At 40.5% G+C, this 21567-nt stretch overlaps 1 protein-coding gene across 1 annotated transcript in view; it reads left to right on the top strand.

The window, feature by feature from the left end:
* PITPNB (phosphatidylinositol transfer protein beta) overlaps nt 1–21567 on the top strand; it is a 60425-nt gene that overhangs the window by 31443 nt on the left and 7415 nt on the right. The window contains exons 8-9 of the mRNA XM_070399314.1: nt 7164–7241; nt 20307–20417. Of these exons, the coding sequence (XP_070255415.1) occupies nt 7164–7241; nt 20307–20417 (189 nt within the window). The remainder of the gene's footprint in view (nt 1–7163; nt 7242–20306; nt 20418–21567) is intronic.

Genomic DNA, 21567 nt, shown 5'->3' with positions numbered 1-21567 from the left:
GAATTTGTTGTAATATGTTCTACAATCTACTTCCATTTAAGGAAATAAATGCATTTTTGTGTTAAATAAGAGTTTTCTTAAACATATTACTTAAAATGTTCAGGCATATGCGATTTAACTTTAAAATAAATAATGTTTTGTTTTGTTTCTTTTTTTAATATATTTTTATTGATTTCAGAGAGGAAGGGCGATGGAGAGAGAAATATAGATAATGATGAAAGAGAATCATGATCAGCTGCCTCCTGCACGCCCCCTACTGGGGATTGAGCCCGCGACCCGGGCATGTGCCCTTGACCGGAATCGAACCCAGGACCCTTGAGTCCACAGGCCAATGCTCTATCCACTGAGCCAAACCATCTAGGGCTAAAATAAATAATGTTTAATAAGCTCCTTTAGCAAAATTGACTTGTTAATATGTTAAAACTTATTTCATTGGAGTTGAGAGTTTACCTTCATTTTTAAGTGCTATTATAAGTATATAAATATATAGTAATAATAAGTATAGTGTTACAGTAATAAATATATTGAATATTTTTGCATAAAACACAGCCTTGTCCCGACCAGTAGCCCCACCTACCCTGAAGAGCAGCCCACCGGCCTTAGGCTTTCCAGGACTCCCCTTTCCTATCCTTCAAGGACTTTCTCCCTTTTGCTTCATCTGCCCATCAACCCTTTGGTTTTCCTGCTGGGTTGTAGAATATGACTTTTGGTTGTAACCTCTTTTTGTAGGTGAAATCCCGATATCTTTCTCTCTCTATTCTATTAATTTGTAAACCTCCAAAGGCTTTGAAGATCTGCTTTGATAAACATGACAGTGTTGGTGGTCTCTGGCTGTGATATGGATAAAATGAGAAAGAATGGAAGAGGTAGGCGATTGGCCTGGCTGTGCTCTAGGCTGTGGCCACCTTTAGCATAGAGCTCTGTTGACAGCTTCTGCCCCCCCTGCCCTGTCTACCATGCTAACCCCCCTCCACACTCCACCCCACCCCAGGTCTCTATGCAGGGTCTCCGTGAGATTAGAAACACTACAAAAAAGTGTTCTGTTCGGGTGTGTAGGTTTGATTGTATTTCTCAGTTCTCAATGCAGTTTAGAATTCAGCTTTTAGGATTCATTGGTGGAAAGCCAGTGAGGATTAATGAGAGGGCTGAATTAGAGAATATTTTTTAATGCAGTTTTGTTCCTCTGAGGTACATTCAGTAACAGAAACTAGGCCAACAAGTTATTGACAATTAGTGGTCCTTTGGGAATCTGCTTTAATGAATAGATAAGAATGATTTGTAATTAGCATAATAATTATATGCAAATGAATGCTTCTGAATTGCTCTAAAACACTTCTGAACTGTTTAAACAGCCCTCCTGAGATCTTGTTACTCTATTAATTTGTGTAGCAAATCCTTTTTTCATAGATCATGCAAAGATAAACTTCAGTCCAGCCCCTGTCCAAATTATTATGTATTCCAAGGTGGTAGGACCTGAATTAATGAGATTTACTTATACTATATTAATGGCACTCTGTGGGAACCTGAATCGGTGAGGAGTCACTGGGGAGATGTAATTAAAAATAGAAAAGAAAGCTGCTTATTTGAAAATAACTGTTCAAACGAGTTTCTTAAACAAGTTAGTAAATGTTATTTCTCTTAACACCGCTGTTACTTGCTATTGCAAAATGTAATGCAAATATTTTTTATTAATAGGCTTCCCCTTTGGGGTCTGGCTTGCATTTTGTCAACTCGAGTTAGTTATGCGCTAGGGTCAGTGGTGATAGGATCCAGGAATCCCTTGTTTTCTATGTGCCACAATACTGAAAAATGCAGGGCAGTGCCAATAAGTGATGTTTGCTATTTACCTTCGAATTTAATTTAGTCTTTCTCCCACCCTGGCCATTACTTTTCGAATGTGATTAGAGGAAATACGCTTGGCTAAATTGAGTGGCAGTACCTGTGCATTTTAAACTTAGTGATTATCTTGGAGCTATTTGAATAGACACCTAATTAATCATGCTGTGCTCAAGGAAAGCACTTTATGGCAGGCTGCAGGATCCTAATATCTCTCTCAAGTTTTATGTTGACCCTGTGGAATTATTCCTCTTTGGGGGAGGGGGTGGGGTGGCTGAGGGAGTGCTCTTTAATAAGCAGATGTCCAGGAATTGCTAATGGTGTTTTTGGGCACACTTTTCCCTGTTTACATTTAGCCTCACCTGGGGGAACCCATTCATGGTTCTGTAGGCAGTTTCTGGTGTCTGGAGTTTATTTTGATTTTTCCACAAGCTGTCAAGACACTCCTACCAGCCTGCCCTTCACCTTCTACTCACTTCCCCATTCATAATCATGAGTTAAATCTGGACTCACGGATATTTAGGTTGGCTCAGCACAGATTTTGCACTTGTATTTTGGGGGACAGCCACTATGCTTAAAGATTCATAAAACTCATATTCTTTGTCTTCAAAATGAATCTGGTTTCTGTTGAGGGTTTCTATTGAGGGCGGTAGTGAGTAACAGATGCATACCCAAGAGGCAGCACAACTTTTGTATTCCAGTGACAGAAAACAGGTATTTATAAGAATTGAATGAGTGTATTCTGTGGCTCCAGCTTGGAGACTCGGGAATCCATTTATTTTCCATATTTTATGTGTTCTCCAAAGGGTGTCTTGACTTTCTTGCCTCCTTTTTTTACTTAAATAAGAGTTTTCAATTAAATGGAGTTGTGTTAACACTCATCCGAATCTACCTAATGCTGATACCAATGTGTTTTCTGCGGTTCAGGCACTGGTATTAGTGGAGCGAGCAGTGTCTAGGGACATCACACCTAACTTGATAATGATGGTTTTACTAAGCCCTTATCCTGGCCAGGCCTCTGGGCATTCTACAGATAATTAAAATTTGATCATAAAAAATTTTAAACGCAATGCACCTTAGCAATAAGGTTTTTCTACCTTTAAACATGATTTTAAAACTCATTTTACAAATACATTTCCTTGGCCTAGTGAATCTGCTTGCTTTTTTTCCCAAGGATTACAGAAAGTGCATAGCAAATGCAGCCTTCAGAATACCCAGGAGCTGAAGACTCAAGTAGGCTACAGCTGTCTTCACCCACTGTATTCTAAAAGAGCTAATGAGATGAGAAGTCTGCAGCTGGTGGCAAGCACAATAAACCATGAGCCAAGGGCTTCTCTTCATCAGAGCCTCCCTTTCCCCATGGGATCCCAAAGGAGACAGAATACTAACAAAGCCAGCAGGCTGTCTCATTCCACACTATTGCTCATTTGCAGCTATAATTGGTAGCTGAGGTTGCATTCTCTATGCTGAAACTGTCATACATGAAAGAATATATTTGTTCGTTGTGATACGGATATAAATCGGCCAGTTTTCAAATACAGAAAGACCAAACTAGACACCCAAGAATAAAATGCGGCAGCAAAGATACTGTTCAACAAATTAAATGTTTGTTGCAGAAAAACAAAACCGCGGCTGTGAAAACTACACCTGCTTCCTGGTCTTTAATATCTTGCTACTTAATTCAGCTGATTAAACATTTACGTGTTCAAACTAACAAAAAAGCACAAAAAATTCCTAGGTTTTGACAAGATGCATTATTCTCAACTGTCAAGGTTAAGGTGCTATTGTTAATAATTGGGTTTTGTTACATGTTCAGTATATCTTTAATATCGGCTGCTCTATATTCCAGAGAAAAAAGCGGAGAGGGAAAAAGACAACGCTTTAGAGATATATGTATATGTAGTATTTTATATGCATACACTCATTTCTTGTAGGAAAATTCACTTCGGTTTCTGATGCTGCTGCTTTTTTGTGTTTTTGAAATGTGATTTTGCTTCTCTGCATTTGTGGACACTCTTTCCCCCTCTCCTGTGTAAGTGCCAGCATGAGCCCAGGACAGAGGCTAAGAAACCTTGTGTTGAAGTCCTAGGTGAGCCATACCATCTCCTTGTTGGACGGTGGCGTCCTCATCTGTAAAGTGAGGTTTATCTTCAAGGCTTATTTCACCTGTTAATTCTGTGAATCCATATTGCAGAACAGCATCCAGTGAACAGCCAGCACTGAAAGTGAAGGCTCAGAAATACACTTTGTGGAACAGAGTGAAGTTTTAAAGTGTTATTTCCTGTTCTTCAGTTGATTAATCCATGTCAGATAGGTATGGTAAACCTGACGTTGTCACCCAGATGTGGAGCTGGTTTAGGAAGGAGAGGGGTATTGTCCAAGAAGCCCATGTAACCCATCCACTCACATTGTCACCTTCACTGGGGCCATAGTCATGCTTAGGGCCAGCTCCTGGGCGAGCCACCTTCTCAATTAATTTACCTCTAATGAAAATAGAAGGAAAGCAAGGTGTCTAATAGGGCGGGGTTAGAAAATAATTTATGCTGGCCACAATTTAGACCAATTTCACCTTTCTTAAATTAGTCGTTTCTTGGTGTAGGTACTACCCTTAGTGTATTCATTCCACCAGTGGGTTTTTTCCCTTTACCTACTGACATTTGTGTATACTCTGTTGTGGATTGTGGTGTGTGTTTTTTTCTCCATTGGAGTGGACAAGTGTAGAATCCACAGAAGTAGTTCTGCAATCTCCATTTACTCATCGATTCTAAGATTCCTGCCCCCTTGTCCTTCCCCCTCACATTTTATTATATTCAAATCAGGATTTGTCTTTCAGTTATAGCATGTTTATTGGCTGAATGCTTTCCTTCTTAATGGAGCACCTCTCTTAAATTTAGGAAATGTGGTTGGTATTTGCTGTTCAACTCATATAAGGCTCTATAACATTTTAGATTTTGAAAGAAAAAAAGAATGTGAGCATGTTGCCCACAATGAGGTCACACTCAGTGAAAAAGAAAAAAGGAAGTATTCATTTTCCCTCAAATGTAATGAAACACCAGCCAAGTCTCTGGGCATTGTACAGATAATTAAAATTTAAGCATAAATCATTTTAACACAATGCACCTTAGCAATAAGAGTTTTCTACTTTTAAACATGATTTAAAAAATACATTTTCTTGGCTGGTGTCGGTTGGTTTCAATTCTGACTAATTCTTCTGCATTCTCTGTTGGCAGTTAGCGGGTCCTCCCTGGCTTTCAGGTGCCTTTTCTTTGTTTGCCTCTCTGTCTTCCTCCCAGCTACACTGTGACTTGCTAGGAGCCAGAGCCAGGCGCTGGCTCTCCTTACTCCTCCGACTACCTCTTAGCATCCTGTGCGCTACCTCCTCCTTCGTGGTGGCTGATGAATAAAGAGACCTTGACTTCGGGAGATGATGTTAAAAGTGATTATTTGATATGATGTTAAATGTTTTCAATTGTGGAGAAAAGTGAGCTTGTCTCTGGGTTTTAATTCTAAGCCTCTGACCTAGAAGAAAGTGTCCTATGGATTCCATGGTTGTGTAGTTAGCACCACGGCCGGTTTCTCGCTGTGAATCCAGGCCTTGGGAGACCAGCCCTGTGCCATGGATTCTTTTCTCAGGCAGCAGTGACGTTGTTCATTTTTAAGGTGTGGCTCTAAATAGGAGTTTTAGAATTCATGTTCGCTGATGGTAATTGAACTTCTGCTGATGTGCCCAGGCACATGAAGTAACCCCAGTTGTCCGGCCCCTTGCAGTCGGCTCACCCCTGTTTGTCATTCCTGGGTAATACTGACCTAATGCCTGTGGCTATACCACATCGCATATTTTAAGCAGTCAGACCCTGTGTGGCCTGCCCAGTTTGCTTGTGTAGTAATTTTAGCTGATTGTTGGGCCTTTTTATAGCTTCTTAGACTACCTTTAAACGGGCTTCGAGGTCAGGGTCGTACATTTACCCAGCTATCTTTACAGTTTTGTTTTTTTACCCAGACCTCACATTTTTTTTCTTCCTCACATTTATAAACTTTCTCTTTAGGAATCATTATGTCATATACACTTACTGAATAGCTGTTGAGTCTTGTTGTTGTTAATCCTCACCCAAAAATATTTTTTTCATTGATTTTTTAGAAAGAATGGAAGAGAGGGAGGCGGGTAGAGAGAAACATGGATGTGAGAGAAACACATGGATTGGTTGCCCTGACCAGGAATCCACCGAGCTACACCGGCCAGGGCTAGCTTTTGGGTCTTGATTGGCCGCTTCTCAGCATGTTTTCATTGATTTGTGGAAGTTTGTGCTGTGCTTTGGAATATGTTCAGTGCTAATCTCTAGAACAACAATTTTTCATGTTGACTTGTCTGGGCACTTCCCCCAAAGTGTGTGGCCCCGCCACCAGTGCTGTGAAGGACTCCTGGGTCCAGAGTTCTGCGTGAGAGGGGAGGGCTCTTTCCTTGTAGTGTTTTCAGTTGACCAACTGACCTGCTCACTGTCACTATTACAACTCATTTACACCTGAACCTTAGCTCTTCAAAGGCAGTTTTTATTTCTTCCTATAGATTGGGCACATATATGTGTGTAATGACAACAGAACTTTTGTAAAGCAAACAGGTTTAAAAAGATTTGCTTCGTTCATGTTCTCTGTTCTATCAGAAAGAGTATGTTAAGGGAATTCGAATTTGCACACACTAGAGCCTTGCATGAAACCTAAATGCTAGAGCAGTGAGAGGTTCCTCTTCCATGAGGAAGTCACAGTATGTGTATCCCATGGCTCTCCGTGGACTAGGGTTTGGAGAGGATGACTTCCTGGTTGAGGCATCCACCACAGACCCAACCATGGAAGACATGGGAAATGCCACAGAATCAATACTTCTGTTCTGTATTTCCAGTTACAGGAGTGGCTCTCTGGGAGGGGAGTTAGTTCTATGTTATCATCTATGGGTATTGGTGAAACTTGAATGGGCATGTTTTATTTTTTTAATATGATTATACGTATGTCAAAATGCTAGAACTATGGGAAAATGTTGGAAGATTTGTTCTTGGAGATAGCTCTCCAATAAACCAGTAGACAGCTAGTCAAGACTTCTATTACTTTTTATTATGTAGTCATTTTGCATTAAGGTAAAAGTTTAAAACAGAGAGAACCAAAGTGAAAACTTAATGTCATACAGAAGTGTTTTTCTACTTTTATTTTATACAGAAGCACAATAAGCCTAATGAGTTGCTGTCATGTGTACTAGTAGCTGCAAAGCGCTGTTCTGACAAAGTTAAAGAATTTTCTCTGGTTTTCTTCTCCGCTTCTGACTTTGTTTTGCTTTGCAGGACTACAAAGCTGATGAAGACCCAGCACTGTTCCAGTCAGCCAAGACCAAGAGAGGCCCTTTGGGACCCAACTGGAAGGTACTGGATGCTGACCTTTCTGACAGGCAGAGTCTTGGCAACAGAACGCTTGACAGAGCTTGAGTCTGGGAGAGCTGGTGACGTTTAAGTGAAAAATAGAAATGGCACCAAAATAGTTTTATTTGTGATAAGGACTTCCAGCCAGTTGCAGTTGGCCAGCAAGTCTGTGTTGCATTAACCAACAGAACCGAGCCAGACTGTCACTTTCGGCATAATGCTATTCTGATAACTCTTAAAAGAGACAAGTGAGTTCGTCTTTGGGGATTGCATTGTTCTCTTTGGAGACTTGAAGCAGTACAAAAATCCATGTTAAGTGGGTGTTTCTAGTTTAAATTTAGTCTTAGTAAAAACTGAACATGCTCCCTTTGCCCAAGCTTATGCTCCTGGCCTTTTAATGGTTATATTTTGGGAAGCAGGACACCAGAGAACAATGGCGATGGCAAGTAGTTGCTTTCTAGTAAAGAGCAGGTCCTTATTTTATTCAGGGAAGTAAGAAAAGCAATGTCCAGGTATATTGCCGTAGAAATATAATGCATTTTAAAGACATCATTAAACTGAATGACAAACCTTTATAGAAGGCTCAATGTGTTGATGGCAAGTTATTATAGCTAATCTGACAGGAGAAGAGGAGCATAGGAACTTAAACCTGCCCCGGGCAGATTTCCCACCAACAGGATTTTACTTAGAAACAAATCTGTCTAGGTGCTAGTTGTTGCTTGCAGGAGAGGATTAGTGTAACAGCCCCACAAGTAACCCATTGCATGGCTCTTCATGGGCGTCAGACCGTTTTGTAGATTGTCTTGCATGTCAATTAAAATGAAGAATGAGTCTGACTTCCTTCTATAAGAAAATGATTCATAATTATCTTATTTTCACATTTGTTCGCTGGGTAGAGTTCAATTCCAGATTCTCCCAGTTTAATGGCCATGACTAGAGACGTTTAACTTAATTTCCAGGAAGTGATATATGTAATTTACAAATCAAGGGACAAATTCAGTGTGCATGATCTAAATTTACTCTAGTGGGTTTTTAAAAAATCCCTACCCTTACCCAGATTTCTAGCTGTGGACTTCAGAGGAATCTTAGGAGATTAACGGTGGCCTTCTACAGGAGAGTGCGGGCTAGGCAGCAGGCAGTGGACAGCTTCTGAGGTTGCCATGTCTTCTAAAAGGCCATCTTGCTCCAATAAGTAATAACTCTCTTGTTGACAGGACTTTTACACGGAATGAAGGGCATCAGGTTGAGACTCAGAGGTGAATTAAATACTGAATTTTCTTCAAATGATCCATGTTTCAAGTGTAAACTTGAAAAGCATTGCTACATTACATGGTCGGCTATTACGTTTAGGCTCAAGTGTTGGCTCTAGGAACGCCGAACCAATGTTATAACAGGCACAACGATAGTTTGACACTATGACTTAATTTTACCTAATTTCCAAACTTTACGAACTTGGAGTACCATTTTCATTCCCTCTTTATGTACAATTTTTACCTTTGTAACTAGCACTGATTTGTCTTTATCAATTATGATTATTTAAAATTCTAGAATAGCTTTAGTTTTTAGAAATAATGTGAATTTTACATTGTTTTAGGTTGTAATATTGCAGTCTTTTTCCCCATTGTGTGTGCGTATTTATTAAACAGTAGCTTATTATTTCTCTGAGAGAATGCTGGCTGATAGTCATACCTTTCTACCCATTTGCCTCTTGGTTGTTAACTTTAGTCCAATGATGGTGGATGTAACTACTCTTATAAATTGAGTTACTGCTTAACTGAATTTCAGTGAATTACCATGATTAGAAATAACTAGGGTAATCAAGATTAACTAATTAAACCATCTGTTTACTGCTGCGAAGGAAAAATAGAGTAAGAAGGATGACTAGCTGATAGTACAACATAGAAAAATAGGAACCTGTGGACTGGCTTGATCTTATCCGTGCTCAAGGGCCTCTGCTTGTCACTAAAAGTGCTCATGGTGGCATTGAAGGTAGCACTGGGGAAGGGTGACAGGTGGAGATTTCTGTGCTTCTGCCATATGAGAGTAGGGGAGGGAGGCATGGGAGTTAAAGCAAAAAGGAAGAAGAAATCCCGTCTGGACCCACTGCCCCAGGACTGTGAGAGAGAGTGCTCCTGGGGAAGTGCTGCCTGATCGTTCACAGCTTTGAAGGCCATCGATGCCCCTCAGCAGAGACCCACCTTAACAGCACAAATTCCAAAGTGTACTCACAGCTAGTTAAACCTCAGGCTCTCTGGGAAACTCTCTCTCTTACCCCACGGTGGTGTTTTCCTTCTGAATTATTGCAGTATTTACCGCTTGTCTGCACCAGACTGGAAAGGGGGAAAGAAACTTTTCCCTGGTGCCAGGCACTATACAAGGTCGTATTTAATCTTCACAACCTTCCTGTGGGGTAAGCACAACTGCTTCGTTTCATAGATCGGAAACTTGGCTAGAGAAACACGGGTAGTAGTTGTAGAAGAAACTTGATTCCGTGCTATCCGCCGAGATGTGTAAGGTGTGGCTGTGTAGCGAATTCTGACTCAATCCGGTGTTTCCAGATCACCAGTCTGCACCTTTTATGCTGTGTCATATCATGGCAACTGCGTGCTTTTCTGTATTCGTGGGGTTTGTCAGAATTTGGTGATTCCTGTTAATACCAGTCATGTGTTTCCAGTGTTCAGGGGTTTTGTAGGTGACAGTGGCATTAGGGAGATCCATTAAAAACCCATGTAAGCTGTGACTTAAATAACTTGATCCTAACTCTGCCTTTGCTTCCACGTCTCTAAAATGGGAATGATACTAATAACTGCCTCAGGGTTGTTGTGAGAACTAATTGAAGTAATGAACGAATGAATGTTCCATTCCTAGCAGAGAGGAAGTACACAGTACGTGGTAGCTCTTATTGTCACCAGGAAAAGCCCTCTTCATCTCTTGGTGTTGATGAGATCAATAGCTGTGATATCCTATTTATGACAGCTACTCCTTTTCTCTATCTAGTATCCAGGGGTTCCCTGGTTCTAGTATCTGGGGGTTGTCAAATACATCCCGGTTCACCTGTCCTTACCTCCCGTGGTTATGTGGTTAATGATTGGCCCTAAAGCAAAGGCCACACAGTTTAGAAAGCCTTCGCTAGCAGGGCATATGGGGTTGCCAGGGAGATTTTAATATTTTCCACGTTGGTTAAGAATACAGGCCTTTTTATTTTAGCCTAAAGTCTGATGCATCCTTTTAATTTTCAAAAGCTGAAAACTCAGAGATGCAGGCTTTAGTTGTGTATTCATTTTCCCTCTGAAAATAAGAGTCGCAAAAATCTGAGCACACGAATTATATTTTGTTATTTAGGGTTTAACCCAGCTGTGGGCAAACTACGGCCCGCGGGCCAGATCCGGCCATTTGAAATGAATAAAACTAAAATAAAAAAGACCGTACCCTTTTATGTAATGATGTTTACTTTGAATTTATATTAGTTCACACAAACACTCCATCCATGCTTTTGTTCCGGCCCTCCGGTCCAGTTTAAGAACCCATTGTGGCCCTCGAGTCAAAAAGTTTGCCCACCCCTGGTTTAACCCTTGATGAAGCGACTCTGCATAGTAAAAGGAGAGCAGTTTATAACCTGATAGAGATTTTTGCTTCAGGCTGAGTTGTGTGTTTGTGTGGATGTAAATGTCTTGCTTCTCTGTAGCACTTCACATCCATGTGTGTGTGCATGTGTGCGTGTTTGGGTTTGTTTATGTTTGGGGGGCTTTGTGTGTGTTGTGGCATTGGTATGACTACTTGTTCTGATGGTTTATGAAGAATAATTTACATGTGGATTCCTTTAGTTTTCCAGTTTGCCTCCTGATCTGGTGAGGAGTTGTCATTTTAACAAATTGAAACACCACCTTTGAAGGTTATGATGTCATTTTTATCCTATGGCAAGGCCTCATTTCTTCCTTCATTTAATCCAGATGCCTCTGAAGACTTAAGCTTTTGTGTCTACACATAGACGATAGCTAACAGTCAGGCGTGTAAGGGTCTTTGTAAGAGGCTTAGCCAGAACATCTCGCCCTTACAGTGCTTGACACTTCTCAGAAGACTCAGCCAGTATCTGAATGTTGGGATATAACGGGGTCAGGTCAAATAAAGAAGCTGATCCAGAAATTGTGACTTTTTAAAAAATATGTTTTTATTGGTTTGTTTGTTTTTTGAGAGAGAGAGAGAGAGAGAGAGAGGGAGAGGGATAGAGAAATAGACACATCGATGAGAGAGGAACATCAATCAGCTGCCTCCTGCACAATGTATTAGGGATTGAGCCCGCAACCTGAGCATGTGCCCAGATTGGGAATTAAACTGGTCCCCTCTTGGTTCCTGGGTCAGCGTTTAACCATTGGACAACACTGGCCTGGCGTGACTTTTATCTTTATACAGGGTGGGGCAGAAATAGGTTTACAGTTGTGAGTATGCGAAAACAGTTTATTCTTGCGTTATTTTTTTATTGATTATTGTTATCATAAAGGCACGTCCCATTTCTCTTCTGCATTAGTTAACTCCAGTCGGCAGCAGTTCTGGCAGTTGGAGCTTAGCCTTTCAAAAACAGTTTGTCATGCTGTTCACCTGCTCAGTCACGCTTTAGACTCATAATTGCTGGGAAAGCCATTCTGGGTACTCCAAGCCAGTGGAGGGCAGCCGTGTGTGTGGATTTTAGGAATGCTAATGTGTTTCCTGCCCTACTATCAGACTTCTTTCTCTTCCTACCTCGTAACTGTATAAAGAAGGCGGAAGGCTTGGTTGTTGGTGACCCACAAGGTTCTGTTGGCTGGTGATTGGTAGAATAAAATGGGTGGGAGGGTGTGGGAGAAGGTGGAACTTAGCTGTGGAGGTAGATCTCTTTGAGATTTAGATGAGCAGGAAAGCAGCCCAGAGAGTCCTCAAGAGGCTAATGAGCACTGCCCTTGACTGATAGCCTCCCAAGGGAAAGACTGAGCGTGTTCTTCTGTGTCTTCATCTAGACATGGCTGTGACGCCCAGGAAGGATGTGAAAGCATTTTAAATATATATGTTGTTTTATTGAATGTGAAAGCATTTTAAAACCTGTTCCATCTCTAATCTACATTTGAAATCCCATAGTGGGTGGTATAATGAAGCTTAATAATTAGTTTCTTGATTAGACCACATCATGGATTATATCTAACTAGAGGCCCAGTGGACAAATTTGTGCATGGGTGGGGTCCCTCAGCTGATCAGGGCCGAGGGATGTTGTCTAGTCAGGGGGAGGGGCTGCAGGAGGTTGGCTGTGGGAGCACACTCCTGCGTTGACCATCTGTCCCCTGGTGGTCAGTGCACGTCATAGCAACCGGTCGACTGGTCGTTCGGTCGCTTAGGCTTTTATATATATTGTTAGATGAAGCAGACCTTAAAAAACATGGCTGATTATTTTAGGGTGCCTATTTTAAACCAAATAAAAATCAAATGTTGGACTTGACAACTAGGTTTTTAATTTGATTTTTTAAAATGTGCATTTAACAAAGGATAAATTATGCAACTCCTACGGAGGACACCAAAAACACTGTTGCATGTCTTCAAGAAGCTAAGTGCCCAGGAGCAGTACATGATGAGTTCTAGATTTACCTTGAATACAAATGTGTCTGTTCTCAGGCAGAACTGAAGGACTTGGGCCTGAAGGAATGAAGTGTCTTACTCAGGTTCGAGAAGGGATTTGGTAGGCTGGGCCTCTTGCAGTGTCTTACTGACACTGTCAGGGACATCAGGTTTTCTTTTTTTTTTTTCTTTCTTTTTTTTTTTTAAATATATTTTATTGATTTTTTTACAGAGAGGAAGGGAGAGGGATAGATAGTCAGAAACATCGATGAGAGAGAAACATCGATCAGCCGCCTCCTGCACACCTCCTACTGGGGATGTGCCCGCAACTAAGGTACATGCCCTTGACTGGAATCGAACCTGGGACCCTTCAGTCCGCAGGCCGACGCTCTATCCACTGAGCCAAACCGGTCAGGGCTCAGGTTTTCTTCATGAGTTTTATTTAAAGAGTGAACTTGTGTTTTCACTTGTATATAGTGTCACTCCAAGAGTAATTGGACCCAAGCATGAAGCATGTCATCGTTCTTATTAGTAAAATGGGTGTGAGCTCCAAAAACATTAAGTTTGGAGACATGGAAAATGGGCATGATGATCTTCCCACGGGCAGTAAATTTTCCTGCCTTAATTTCATTTTGCTTATTTTTGTGACATTAGTTTAACGTACAATTGGTTTAATCTTTTGAACTTGATCTCACGTTTACTTCTTCCATTTAACATTTCTCATTTGCCCAAACAGGTAGGAATCTTCTACCTCTGAACCCTTCTGGGGGCCTTTGTTGATGACCTCATGGCACTTGGTGTGTTTGTGTCTGGGAGGGGGTTTATGTTTTCCCTCTGTCTCCCTTCCCCAGCCTCCTGTGTTCGTCCCACATTATTCACTGCATTTTCCGCCATAGGCTCTGTGTCTGACTTAGCTTATCTAGCACAGATGTTTGCTCAGAGTGGAGACTGAGTATTTACTGGATTCCAGGTAACTATTTTAAACCAAATAAAAACCAGATGTTGGACTTGCCATATACTTGGAGAGACTATATGTCCGGTGTAGGTCTATCAAAATGACCAGCAAAATCTAAACAGAATTGAGGGAATGGCTGTGAGTTGGGGCATTGGGTTTTGCTTGAAACTGCAGTACACACATTTCACATATATCCTATAATCTTGTGTTGATATTTACTGATGCGTGTACTGGCAACAGCCCCAGCAGATCATTTATTTTTAACTTGCTTAGTGAAATCTGGGTTGGAAACTTACATCACAAAATCAACAGCTGAAATTGAGCATTCAGACTCTCTTAAATTGAAAAATTAAGATATGAAGGGAGTGTGAGTCTTTTAGAAGCTGCTGTGTCCTCGCAAAGTATTACCTTTGGCTGAATGTGGCATATACCTATTCCGTCTTCATCCCCATACATTTTAAGTAAGAAAATGTGTATGGGGAGTTTATATGTAGCAGAAGACTGAGAGACTATTTTTAGAAAATGAGTTTTCAGGATGCCTTGGTTGTGGTTGTGTTTTTTTTTTTATTCTCTTACTTTTGTGTATATTTGTTTGTCATCGATACAAGAAACTAGTTCTTGTGGATAACAGGGCTGATTGCTCACCATTCCAGTTAAACATGCTGGGTTTTGTTTAGTTATGTTGTGAGGCTTTAGTATACATTACTCTCCCTTAGGCCTCATCCACATACCTCAGAGTAACCTAATATGTGTCGTTAAATTGAAAACATGATTTGAGTTTGGGGGCTTCATTTATAGTAAGAAATGTGAAATATAAGGAATTCAGTGAATACACAAAATAAATACAATTTGGGAAGCATTTCACAACTATGTTACAGATGAAATTTAAATTATATAGAGATGAGTCATAATTTTGGGTTCTTCTGTTAGCCCATGGTTTTCACTTTATAGAATTTCTGATTATTCTTGTCTTTTGGTAACCAAGCTTTTTCAAATGCCTTTTATTTTCAATTATTCTTTAAAATTTTTATGCTTTACTCTATATAAATCTTGTGTTTATCAGCAAAATAATTCTATTTAGTGGTAGATTAGGAGTGTTAACCCTGTTTTGCCTGTTTTCTGGTTATTTTTTTCAATTGATGAAGAGCAAAGATTGGGAAAGCATGTATTGTTTAAGGCCCTAGAAGAAGCTGTCCTGCCCCCCAGCAGTGAGCCTTCTTGAGGGCTGGGAGACAACCTAGAGCCCCTTTGGGTTCTGTGGATCCTAGAACATTGCTCTGACTGGGGAGGGGGGATCCCAAATATTTGTCCCATTAAGATTTTTCACATTTTAAAATTTATGCATTTTTCCCCCCATAAGAATATTTCTGATAACTCTGAGAGTTGATTATATTTTACTCTGCATACATACTTGTTTTTGCTTTAGAAGTTTAAGATTAGGAAAAATTAAATATGGGCTGGACTAAAGTTATATATTAAAGATCTTAGTTCAGTTTTCAGCTTGATTTTGTTTAGATTTGATTTATTAAACATCAAAAACAAGGAAGGCAGGAAAACATTTATATTGTTTATAGTCAAAGAAGAATAAAGATTTGAAATATTACCCAGATAATTTAGAACAAAGTAAATCTTTGTCCTAAAATACTCAGCTGAGGGCAAAAAGTTTTTAAGAGTTTATTTTTTATGCATATTAGTTTTTTTATATAATGATATTTATATATTGTTTTGAAAATGAATTATACATAGGAGAGGATAAAAATCAATTATAGGCTCACTATTTAATTACTTATATTTTCTGATTCATGTAATTGATTTTGTTATAAGTGTTTATAACATAGGCCTATTTATATTCATACTAAGCTTTTTTGTTCTTTTTTACATTGTTAATCATTTAAAAGATGGTTTCTACTGGCTGTTTGCATAGCAGGCCATTGTTTGGAAGGCCTATGAGGTATCTTACCACTCTCCTTCAGTACATGTTGAGTTTAATAAGTCCAGGTTTTTGTTGTTATAAATAAATCTACAGTGTTGTTATTTTCTTACTTGATGAATTGGAATACATTTCTGAAGGCTGAATTACCAGATCAAAAGTATATGGTATCCATAGGGTATGGACAGCTTTGAGATTTTTAATTACATGGTATTGTTCCGCCCCAGAAAGATGGTGCCAAGAGTATTCTTTTAGCCTTTATTTACTGCATCTGGGCAATTTGACTATTTTCTGTTTTATCTATTATCTAATCCCTTGTTTTAAGATCATAGCTCAAACTAACAGATAAATTGTGTCATTTTTAAGATTGGGTGAGACCTCAAATATCACATATATTAATAATAATAATTGAAGAAAAATATATAGCTTCTATGTCCTCAGCTTTCTCATGGGGATATTAGAGAGTATGTGAGATATTTATACTGTAAAGAATTAGGCCAAGAAATAAAGGCAGTGGGCAGTTTATTATTTATTTACTTTTCAAATATGATGTTTTTATTGATTTTAGAGAGGAAAGGAAGAGGGAGAGAGAAACATGGATCAGCTGCCTCCTGCACACCCCTTACTGGGGATGGAGCCCGAAACCTGGGTATATGTCCTGACCAGGAATCAGACTGGCGACCTCTCGGTGCCTGGGACTTAACCAACTGAGCCACACTGGCCAGGGCTGAACTTTTTTTTAAAATAATTACTTGTAAGTTAGATGGAAAACAAATAGCAGATTGAGACTGACTATACATTTTAGATTTGGGGAAGATAGCTTAGAGAGAATTGGTTCTTTTTTGTCCTGTCCTATCACTTATAGTTTTTAAACTAAACGTTATAGGCCATTATTACTTAATATTTTACCAGTATTACTGTAATTGACTTGAGCGGTCTGCCAGACTCACTAGAAAGAATGTGAGAAGCCATGTAGGTAATTGTTGAAGCCACATATATGCTCTGTTCTTGGAACCCAAGATTGGTATGGGCTTGTTTGTATTAAATGTAGCTTCTTTGATTAGAAAGAAACTAAATTTATGCTTGATCCTGCTGTTTTTATAAAATGGTGGGAGAATTTTGAAGAGTCAATGTCCTACTAGAAATACCCAAGGCTTTCATTTAGCACGAGGTGTCTAATGATTTGGGCTTTGGCGTTACAGTGTCAGCAGTCCCTACTGCGTAGGACCTTGGAATGTTTCATCTGGAAATCATGGAAAAACAGAGGAATCAGCCTGAGTGTGTGGGCAGGGGTTTTGTTAATAAGCCCAGAAATGTCGGTGGGGGTTGGTGGGGGGGGGAGACAAAATCATAAGACATTTTAAGACAAGGCATTGGATGTCAAGGCCACGTGTGTTGCCACCTGTGGCCCTGGGCTGACCGTGACTCTTGTGGAGGAGCTCCGTTCACTCACCCCTACTTTGGAAGGCATGGAAGTGGAGGATGGAAAGCTGTGATAGAGCCCAGCCTTCCATTTTACTGACAGAGAAGCGAGGCCCGGAGGGGTTAAGGATCTGTCCCACCTTACGTAGGAAGTGACTTTGCATAACGGGGACTGTTTGGCAGGTGTATGTTAGCGCTGTCTTCTACCGATATCCAAATTGTGTTTCATATGGAGGTCTTCAGCGATGCTCATTGGAGTAGAGAGGACCTCAGTACTGGCTCATTGCTTATTGGAAAATGATCTGAGAGACCGGTTTTGTCATTATTTCAGTAACGCTGGGTACTCAGGAGCTATCTGTGTGCTGTGGAAGGCACACAGGAGAGCATGGGTCCTGCGGGTCAGGGAGCGGGGTGGGCAGTTGCAAATATGTGGCTTTTGCCCAGGGCCAAAGCAGCCACAACAGAAGGGTGGCTCTTCTGGGAGGTGGTTGGCTCCAAGAGTAGTGGTTTTATCTTTGCTTATGAACATAGTTACTCTCCTCTCTGTCAGCCACTTCTGTGTCCTCTGGCAACACCTAGCACAGATTGGGTTGTAAATGGCACCCACTTAACACTTAACTGAATTCAACTTGTTCATAAAGTATTGGGGGGCGGGGTGTACGCGCACATTTACCAAATTTTCACAGTGGAACTCTGTTTTATGGGAGGGAAATCATGGAAAAATAGAGCTACGCTCGCCAAGTTCCTCTGTTGACATAGAACTCACCTGGAAAAGGATGGTTTGCTGTATGTAATAATCTTATTTACATGCTTGTGGTGTTACTCCATTGATTTAAGTCATGTACCAGCTCATTATTCAGAAGATGAACTGTTACTACAGAAGAGGTTTTCTGAGAAAAGTTGATCAATCATTCGGGACTCTATAGGACATCGAGTTCTATTAATAATACCAAAGTAGAATTTTTTCATACATCTTATCCTTAGAATTCACTTGAAACTGGAACATTATTGAGAGTTCGGGGGGTGTGAGGGGGAATGGGGTCTGGTGCTATGATTCCACAAATGAAGAAAAATTTTGAGGTTTTAGAATAAGACCTAGAAATTCATCATTTTTTTGAATTCATGTATATGTGGCTAAATAGAAAGCATATTTGTTCATACAACGAACTTATTGAAAGTGGGATATGTGAGTGAGTTGAAACTGACAGGAAGTGACAGTGGCACACTGTGACTGATGCTGGCATTGTAATGTCTTGAATGCTGCGTGAGGCTGAGAACAATGGTAAAGAAGGGGAGACCCCTTGTAAAAGGCTGCTTTATCTTTTCATTCAATAATTTGGTTTTTATAAAAAGGGTCCCCGTAGTGTTGCGCACGACTTTCTACTCTTTTAAGAAGCTTTATTTAATGTTTTTTTCATATTCAAAGTGGTAAATATGACTCTGAAAGAATGAGGGAGAGAGAGAACTAACATGTATTATGCCCTTGAGTTCCACCAGCTAAGCGTGGCGCATACACTGCCTTAGTTGGGTTTGAGATGTAGCTTTCATCTTGTAAGTACACCAGCATTGGGGCTTAGAGTTTACAGACTGGCCCTTTCCCTAGACCAGTGATGGCAAACCTTTTGAGCTCGGCATGTCAGCATTTTGAAAAACCCTAACTTAACTCTGGTGCTGTGTCACATATAGAAATTTTTTGACATTTGCAACCATAGTAAAACAAAGATTTATATTTTTGATATATATTTTATATATTTAAATGTCATTTAACAAAGAAAAATCAACCAGAAAAATGAGTTCGTGTGTCACCTCTGATACGCGTGTCATAGGTTCGCCATCACTGCCCCAGACCACACCTGCAGCCCCTCTCTGCTCTCTGTGGTTCTTTGACAAGAACCTGCCTTTTGGGCTCAACTGAGCTCTGCAGGTAAGGCCATGTCTGCCTTTGCTTGCTGCTGTGAGCCCATCCCAGGCTCTCTTCTGGGTCAGCTCGGGAGTCTTGGTCTTTTGCACACACCACCTTGGAAGCTGTGTGCTGCGAGCTCCTGGTTCAACCCCGCAGTCACCTCTTCCCCCTAATGAAAATGAATGTGCTGCTATGGAACCTGCTAAGGCAGAAGCCTGCACGGAGTCACAAGTGGTCAGGAGCACCATGGACTGCCGTCGCCCTGCCCAATTTTCATACTCAAAATCTCAGAGCTAGCCAGAAAGCTGCAAGAAGAAAACCGTGACCACCTCCACGTAGATGCAACATTTGTTGACACTTTGGCATATTTGTTGACCCCTCTCTTCTCACTTTTCCTCTTTCTCCCTCTCTCCACATAAATACATAGTTAAATTTTTTTTTGACTGAATCTAAAAGTTCTGTGAATCTAGGGTGGCATAATCTGAGGATCCAAATTCTTGTTGCTCCCTTATGTTTTCTTGGGAATGTAAATTGTAGACATTACATTTTGTTTCTTTAGTCTCTTTTAATCCAGATAGCCCACCTACCCCTCTTCCTCGTTCATATATATATATATATATATATATATATATATATATCCCCCCCCCTTTTTTTTTACCATAACAACTCTTGATTTGATTCCCTGACTTTACCATTTCAACTATCAGGTGTAATCATTTGTGGATATTAAAGTCCGGATGTTTGGGATTTGCCTTCGAAGACTTGATACAGATCAGTTTTGCTGCTGCATCCCTTTGGAAATCCCCCTTCCATTGAGATCACCTCAGTTAATAAAACACAGCCTCCCCACTTGCCAATGTTTGAAGACACAGAAGACAGCTAACTTCATCGTCTCTTACTGTGCCGCAGCACGTTCATGGTGGGAGTGCGGTAATGGCTTTATGAGAACACTCACGTATTAAAGGCTCACTATGGATACGGTGTGAATAGAATTTGGTGTTTAATATGAAATCTGAATAGTGTAATTTGAGACAAAGCAATGCGCCTATTAAACTGCGGAGTCAGGAAGTAACTTCGCCTGTGGAAGGAGGGTTGCAGCGGGGGAATTCTGCTGCTTTTGCTAAAAAGATTTCAAATATCCAAATACCTAAGTTAAACACACATATGAGAGTATAATTTTCTTCATGCATGTCTGTGATGTCATTACACAGCAGTCAGTTTTAATCAAAACATAAATATTGAAGTCACGATTTCTCCTTTTCAATGTTCCTCATCTAGAAGGAGCTGGCAAACAACCCTGACTGTCCTCAGATGTGTGCCTATAAGCTGGTGACCATCAAATTCAAGTGGTGGGGGCTGCAGAGCAAAGTAGAAAACTTCATTCAGAAGGTAACGTCTGTTAAAAATGCAGTGATTTAAATTTAGCTTAAGATTTGAGGTAGCTATTCATGGGATATTTGCTCTGTTACACTTCTTTTTTCTCATGAGGTAAAAATCACTGTTCCTATATCAAATCTCTGCCCTTCTTATCTCCCTAGAAACAGCACTGATAGATGCCAGCAGAGGTTTTAAGGGGCTTGCTTTAGGGAAGACTAGCATTTTTTTAAATATATTTTTATTGATTTCAGAGAGGAAGGAGAGGCAAAGAGAGAGAGAGAGAAACATTAATGATGAGAGAGAATCATTGATCGGCTGCCTCCTGCACACCCCCCACTGGGGATCAAGCCCACAACCCAGGCATGTGCCCTTGACCGGAATTGAACCCGGGACCCTTCAGTCCACAGGCCAACGCTCTATCCACTGAGCCAAACTGGTAGGGCAAGACTATAACATTTTTTGTTCAAAGTGCTTTCCTGATGGTTAGCCCTGCTCTTCTGTAGAGAGCCTTGTCCACATACAGCATGGCCCTAGGGGGCATGGGGTGTCAGCATTGGCTGGAGGGAGAGACCAGGCCTCAACCCTTGAGGCGCTCCTTGTCCCAGCTCAGCTCCATGCCCCTCACGCCTCCCACAGATCTCTCCCTACGCACACTTCCTTGTGTGCTTTGCGCTCCTTTGTGGCATGTCTTCTGTTGGGGTCTTCGCTAAGAATAGTTGCACTCTGAACCTAGGGTAACATAATCTGAGGAACCAAATTCTAATCAGCTTTTTTATAATTTCTTTATTAAAGTGAAAGCTGCAGGGACAACTGATCTAGAATGAGGAGAGAATTGCAGTTGTATGAAAATATACATGGTTGTAAACACAGAAGGAATATGAAAGTTCTTTGGTATTTACTTTTCCTATAGGGTGAATGTGTTTCCATTATCATTATAAAAAGCCCCTTTTGTATCTCTAGAACCCACACTGTGGCGGTGGCAGAGTTTCACCATAATTTTCTTACTTTTAAACTGTAACTGCTCTAACGCTTTAAAAAAAAAAAAAAAAGGATCTTAAAGCCTGGAAACTGATTCGTCTTGGGCCTGCTTACAGTTGGCCCACAGTAGGCACTCTGTAAATATTGGCTTCCTTCTTTCCTCTTGGATCATAATAATAGATTA

The sequence above is a fragment of the Myotis yumanensis genome, unplaced genomic scaffold, assembly GCF_028538775.1.
Source record: "Myotis yumanensis isolate MYYU_CA2020_CCGP unplaced genomic scaffold, mMyoYum1.0.hap1 SCAF_19, whole genome shotgun sequence".
In the NCBI taxonomy this organism is placed as follows: Eukaryota; Metazoa; Chordata; class Mammalia; order Chiroptera; family Vespertilionidae; genus Myotis; species Myotis yumanensis.
This window is presented reverse-complemented; position numbering and strand designations above follow the sequence as displayed.